The sequence below is a fragment of the Corvus moneduloides genome, chromosome 21, assembly GCF_009650955.1.
Source record: "Corvus moneduloides isolate bCorMon1 chromosome 21, bCorMon1.pri, whole genome shotgun sequence".
Classification (NCBI taxonomy): domain Eukaryota; kingdom Metazoa; phylum Chordata; class Aves; order Passeriformes; family Corvidae; genus Corvus; species Corvus moneduloides.
In genome coordinates this window covers 5465319-5471524 of record NC_045496.1, presented here as the reverse complement: position 1 = coordinate 5471524, position 6206 = coordinate 5465319, and the positions used below count along the sequence as shown (strand labels likewise).

The window sequence follows — 6206 nt, the reverse complement described above, 5'->3', positions numbered from 1 at the left end:
TTCAATTGTAATTTTTTTTGAGGGGAGGCTATTTGGAGGATCAGCAGCGGAGGGGAGCGGCGCTCAGCCCTGCGGCGTCCTGAGCAGGACAGGGCTGGCCCGGGGCAGCAGCACCGGGGGCTGGGGACAACGCGGCCTCCCCTGCCCCTTCCTCTGCCCCACGGTGGGGTCGGGGCCGCCCCCTCCCTCCCCGTTCCCCCGGCCCCGCGGGGCGCTGCGGGTCCCGCGGCGGGCGCCAGGGGGCGCTGCGGGCGCGGAGCGGGCGCGGGGCGCGGAGCGGGGGCGCAGCCGGGCCGGGGGCTCCGCGCTCCGGCTCCTCTGCGGCTGCGACCCCCTCCGCAACCCCTCCCCGCTCCGCAATCCCCTGGCTTCGGGCTCTCGGCCCGGGAGGAGGGAAGGTTGCGCTCCCGCGGTGATGCGCGGGGTTGGGAAGGGAGGTTTTGTCCATATGTTGATTTGGGGGGGTTCCCGAGGATGCTGGGGGTGCGGGGGCAGAGGGACGGCTCTATCTGCGGGATTTGCGCTGCATGCTAGAAACTGCGAGTTATGCTCAGAGTTAAAAGAAATAATAAATCTCCCCTCCTGAGGTGGCCGGGGGTTGTTGAGGGGGTGCGGAGCGGCCCCGGCTCGTTCCTGTGGGGTAAAGGAGGGGAGGAGAAAAACACACACACAAAAAGGGGGAAAAAAGGAAAACCCGCCCGCACCACCCAGCGGCCCCGCGCGGGGATAACAAACTCCAACTTAAAAAAAACTTCCGAGCGCGTCGGGGGGCGCGCAGGCGGCGGCGCTGCCCAGGTGCGGGTCGAGGCAGGGCCAGGGGGTCCTGGCTGCTCCCCCCGCCCCGGGGCGCGGGGAGGGGACCCGAGCCCCGGCCCCTTCCCCACCTGGGACTCGCTTTGAGCGGCACGGCCAGACCCAAGGGGGGGCTTTTGTTGCATCCTGGCAGCCGGGGAGGCTGCGGGTGTGTGTGTGGGGAGAGGGTGAATCGGGATGGTGTTGGGGAGGAGACAAAGGGGTTTTTCCGGGGCCGGGGGGTGTCGGAGTTTCGGCAAAGGCTCCCCGGTGCAGAGGGGAAGCGGTGGCTCAGGAGAGGGGCTTCAGCGGGCTGCGGGGTGAAGGAAAGCAAGGGCACAGCAACTTTATAATCGACTTTTTATTAAGATTATAAATTTAAACAAATCTGAACAGTTTTACCCGGTGATATACAATTCCATATGCACAAAAATACAGGCTTACAAACAAAGAAAAAGGAGCAGGAAAAAAAAAAAGAAGACCCCAACAGACCGTTTGGCAAAGCATCTTCAGTTACACACAGTGCTGATAGTGAAGTTGGGAGTGGGCAAAAAAAAAAGAGGGGGGACGACGACCAGAAAACCCACCTTTTTACAACAAAAGGTTTTTCTTTAAAAAAACAATGTAAAAAAAAAAATCAAGAGACTCTACAGGAGACAATCTCTTCACAAGACCAAACAATGCTGGTTTTATGATTGGGAAGGCTGAAACCAGAACAGTTAAGAAAAAAAAAAAAGGGGGGGGGGGGGGGAAGAAAAAAAAGAGTCAGACCCGACACACACACTGGAGACGTGAGTCGTGCTACACGGTTACCTGCGGCATCACAAGCACACACCGAGACGGAGGCTCCGGGCTGCCGGGGGTGGCTCGCCCCCTCCCCGGCATGGCGGGGCGCAGCCCGGAGGGACCCCCGGCCCCTGTTTTTCCCCTTCCCACCCTCCCCAAATTCAGCTCTCAGAACCCTCCAGCGCTCCCCTGGCACAAGCGGTGGGAAGAAGTCACATCGCACACATTTCTTCTGGGAGGAAAGTTGAAATGTTTTCATTTCTGCCCCTTTTTTTTTTTTTTTTTTCTCCTTTTCTTTTAAATATATAAAGAAACGCACAAAAGCGACGGGGCAGCAGCGGCTTTCCCCTGTCCGCACCCTGAAACGCGCCGAGCCGGGGGCGGCGGGACCCGCGGGGCGGCCCGGGGCGGGGAGCGGGGCCGGGGGCGCTCCCGCCGCGGGGTCCCGGGGCCGGTCCCGGCTCTCACGTGGCGCTACCGGCCGCCAGCACCGCGCCGTGAAGAGAACCCGAGCGGACACAAAGAGGATTATTTAAATAGGTGCTTCGTTGTTGTTTTTTTTTTGTTTTGTTTTCGTTTGTTTGTTTGTTTTTGTTGTTGATTTTTTCTCTCATCTCTGCAAAAATAAAGTCCCAAGATCTTAGATTTTTTTTTCTTTATTGTACAATTTATAAAACACTAGCGCGGCTCTGCCCTCCCGCCTCCCCTGCGCACCCCTCGGCACCCCCCCCTCCCCTCGCCCCAACCCCCCTCCCTGCCTTTGTTTCAGGGTCCCCCCTCCGGAGCCGCCGTCCCTCGGATCGCACCCCCGTTTTGTCAACGCCCCCCACACACCCCCTCTGCTCCCCCACTTTTCTCTAAAACGCGACGATGGCCCGAGTCCAGGCTCCCAGGCTCGCCAGCGCCTGCTTGCTGCACAGCTGCCCGTTGAGGGGCTGCTCCGAGTCCGCCTGCTGCCGGCTCACCAGCCCCGTGAAACCGGAGCCGAAGATGGAGATCAAGTTGGAGATGTTGGAAGAGTCCTGGGGGTGCTCGGCGCTGTACTCCTCGAAGCGGGCGCGTTTGGTGCACGGGGCGAAGGGGGGGCCGCCCGCCACCCCGCCTCCCCCCGGCTCCCCTTCCTCCACCCCCTCCTCTTCCTCCTCCTGCCCCGGGTAATACTTGCGCTTGGTGCCGGGCGCGGGCGGCGGGGAGGCGAGCCCCGGTGCCGGCTGGCAGCAGCAGGGGCACTGCGAGCAGCAGTCCTGGTGCAAGTACCCGTTCTCCACCGTGGTCACGACGTGAGTGTCCAAATCCAGCACCGTGGTGCGGCTGCTACAGTGCGGGGCCCCGCCGCTCCCGAAGTCACAGCCGGCGGCGTAGAGCAGCCCCGGGGCCGCGCTGCCGCCGCCACCGGGACCGGCGCTGCCGGCTGCCCGGTAGAAGCCCGGGGACGAGTCTCTGCAGGGCGCTCGCTGCAGCTCCGGGGGCGCCGCGCACACCGGCACCTCCAGCAGCTCCGCGCCGCCCCGCGCAGCCCCGCAGCTCCGCGCCTCGCGGTCCTGCGTGTCGGCGGGCAGCGGGAGTGCCGCCAGCTCCGGCGGGGCGGCGGCGGCGGGCGGTGGGCAGGCGGGCATGGCGAGGAGCGGGGCGCCGTCGGGGTAGTGCTGCTGGCGGCGGTAGAGCTCGGCGTAGCGCTCGCTCAGGTAGAGCTGCCGGGCGTTGCGGAGCACATAGGAGACGAGCAGGTTCTTGTGGAGCTTGATGCCGCCTCGCTGCGTGCGGGAGCTGTGGATCTTCCGCAGGGAAATACTGATCAAACTCTGCGCATCGAGGGTGCACTCCATCCTCCTCCGGCCCCTCAGCATCGGCTCTCGCCGCCCGCGCAGCCAGGCACCCCGGCCCGCATCCACACGGCAGCCGGGCGGGTGCGGAGGGTCGTAAGGAAGGAGGATAAAGAGGCGGGGGGGGCAGGGAATAAAGGGGAGGGGGGGAAGGGGAAAAGGGGGGACAGAGCCTGAGGTCGCTGGAGAAGGGGGGGAAATAGAGAGGGGTGTCTTCAGGGGGCGGCCCGCGGCGGGAGCAGCGCGGGCATCGCCGGGGGCTCCCGCTGCTGCCGCCGCCGCCGCCGCGCTCCGAGCACGGACGGCGCGGGCGGGCAGCGCCACCAGCGCCGCGCGCGCCCCCGCCCCGCCCTCCCGCGCGGCGCCGCCCCCCGCCCGCCCCTCCGCGCGCTCCCGCCCGCCCCGCCCACCCGCGCGCTGCCCCCCCCGCGCCCGCCCGTACCTGTCGCGCGGAGACACTGAACGCCCGCCCGCCCGGCCCCCGCCTTTTATACCGCTGCGCCGGCCCCTGGGCCCCGCCCCCCGGGGCCGGCGCCACCAATGGAAAGACGGCGGGCGGCTTGACGGGCGGACGGCGCCGCCAATAGGAGCGAGGCGGGCCCCTCGTGCCGTTCAAATGGTGTCAGGCGCGACGCGGCCCGTGAGGGCGGCGGGGGCTCCGCCGAGCCGGGCGGGGGCACCGGGGGCACCGGGAGTCCTGTCCGAGCGGCGGCGGGGCCGGGGCGCAGCCTCCCTGCGCCGCTCTCCTCGCACAGGTGAGCGAGGGGCGGTGCCGGCGCCGGTGGGCGGTCCCGAGCAGCCGCGGGGGCGGGGGCGCGTCACGCCCCGCCCCGTCCCGCCCTGTGACACCCCCGGGCGCGGCGTATTCTCAGCAGGACCCTCGGTGGTCCCGGCGCTCTCTGTGGATTTCATCTCAGGCGGTGCGGGGGGAATGCCCCGCTCCGCTTTGGGCTGTACTAGTCCCGGGAGTTCCCGGTTCGGTGCTGGCGGCATGCCAGCACTGCCGGCTCCCCCCGCGCCCCGACAGCCCTCGGCACGGACACCCCTTGTCTTGCCTGGAGAGCTCCGGCCATCACCCCGCGTTTGGAGGGGAGTCAGGGCTTTCCCCCGACGTGGGGGCAGGACCGTGTATCAGTCACTTCTCACAAAGTGCCCCAATCACACCTGGTTTTCCCCCAAAGTGAAAGCAGGACCGCGCTCGGGCTAATTATGGGCTAATTAGGGCCTCCCGTCCCGCCTCGGGACACACAGCAGTGTTGGCTTTGCAGGGCAGCGCGGCCCCTGCTCTTCCTCACAGAAGGGTGTGAGGGGAGGGGTCTGGGTTGGTCCCTATGGGGTTAGGGACTGCAGGGGCTCGGGGGTGGGTTTGGGGGATGCAGAGACTCAGGGGTGTCCCCACATTTTTTGCTTAAAAGCCACAGTCACCCAGTCACCCAACCACCGCGCCTGGGGAGCAGCAGCACCCGCGGAAGCTGGTGACACCGTAGAGCAGCAGCCCTTGTTCACCAGGTAAGAGCTGGGGAGCTCAGGGCAGAAGGCTGCAGGGAGAAGGGGCTGTGAGCTGCCAGGAAGGGGCTGCAGTGCTGGGGCAATGGGAGCTGCTTCTGAAACGGCATCTTCTGTAGAAAGCAGAAGGTAGGGGAGAGATGAGGGGGTTTCCCCACTGACTGCAGAGGGCCTCCAGGCTAGGTGCCTGCCTTGGGGTCACCCTGGCATGCATACCTTAGCAGCAGCTATGGGCAGCCTCATGCCTGTGTGTTGTGGGGAGCCCACTGGAAAGAAAGCCCCTGAAGCCCTTGCTCCTGCTGTGCAGCCCAAACGCCAAACCACAGGGGCAGTGACACAAGGTGATCACTGGGGTCATCAGCTCACTGCGCAAAACCTGGGCTCTATGGGGGGTTTTGAGGGGGATGCTTGGAGGCTTTTCTTGTTTCCTGGCCTGGCTGTATTCTGCTGGGCCAGCTTGACCATGTCCTCCACTCAAGGGAATGGGAGCAGGCCCAGCATCACCGAGGATTTTGTTCCTGTGGAAGGGTGGTTGGGGCAGCAGCTGGGCTGGGGCAGCTCATTTCTCCCTGAGGAGCAGCTGGCTAAGTCCTGCATGCTCATGGAACAACCTTCTCCACAATCTGCCTTCAGCCACGCAAACTGGGGTGAACGACACTCTGTGCATTCCCGAGCTCTGGTAGGATGCTCTTGTTCCTTGTTCATAATGCAAAAAGTGATCATTAACACCCTCCAAAGGGATGGCTGTAGCTCAAGGCAGTGGGTACAGGCAGCATTGGAGATGGGGGGGTTATGCTGTGTCCGTCCTCTCCTCCACCAGTCTCTCTCACTTGCAGTTCTCCCTGGCTGCAAGTTGGCTTTTCCAGGGCTGTGGCTGCACAGCAGCTGGGGGTCCAGGAGGTGATAACTGGAGCTGGTCTGTGCAGATACTATGGGGTGCAGCAGGACTGGGGTTTGGGCACATTGCATAGAGCAGTGCTGAGCTTTGGGTGCTTTGGTGGCTTGCGCCAGATCTTGCTGCTGCTCAGTGAGATCAAAGGCTCTGCCATCATGGGCTGTTGGGGTTGGTGCTTGTGGACTGAGCCCCAGCTGTAGCTCTGCAGCATTTTCTCTGTCCTCATGGGCACTGGGGAACCAGGGCAGCGAGCGCTGCTGCTGCCGCCAACCTGTGCCACATCCTCCACCCAGCGCAGGCAGTGATTTCTTCTCCTGCTCAGCTGGCATTTGCTGCTCTCTGGCCCATCTCCAGCTGTAGAACTCCAGCCTAGGTGGTCCAGGCTAAGAGCTTGAATTGCCCGT

General features: G+C 64.6%; 1 protein-coding gene across 1 annotated transcript; it reads right to left on the bottom strand.

The window, feature by feature from the left end:
- Window positions 1–1138: 1138 nt before the first annotated feature.
- Window positions 1139–3699, bottom strand: IER5L (immediate early response 5 like). The gene has a single exon (XM_032131025.1). The coding sequence runs from the start codon at window positions 3423–3425 to the stop codon at window positions 2436–2438; it is 990 nt and encodes a 329-aa protein (XP_031986916.1). The 5' UTR covers window positions 3426–3699; the 3' UTR covers window positions 1139–2435.
- Window positions 3700–6206: the final 2507 nt, after the last annotated feature.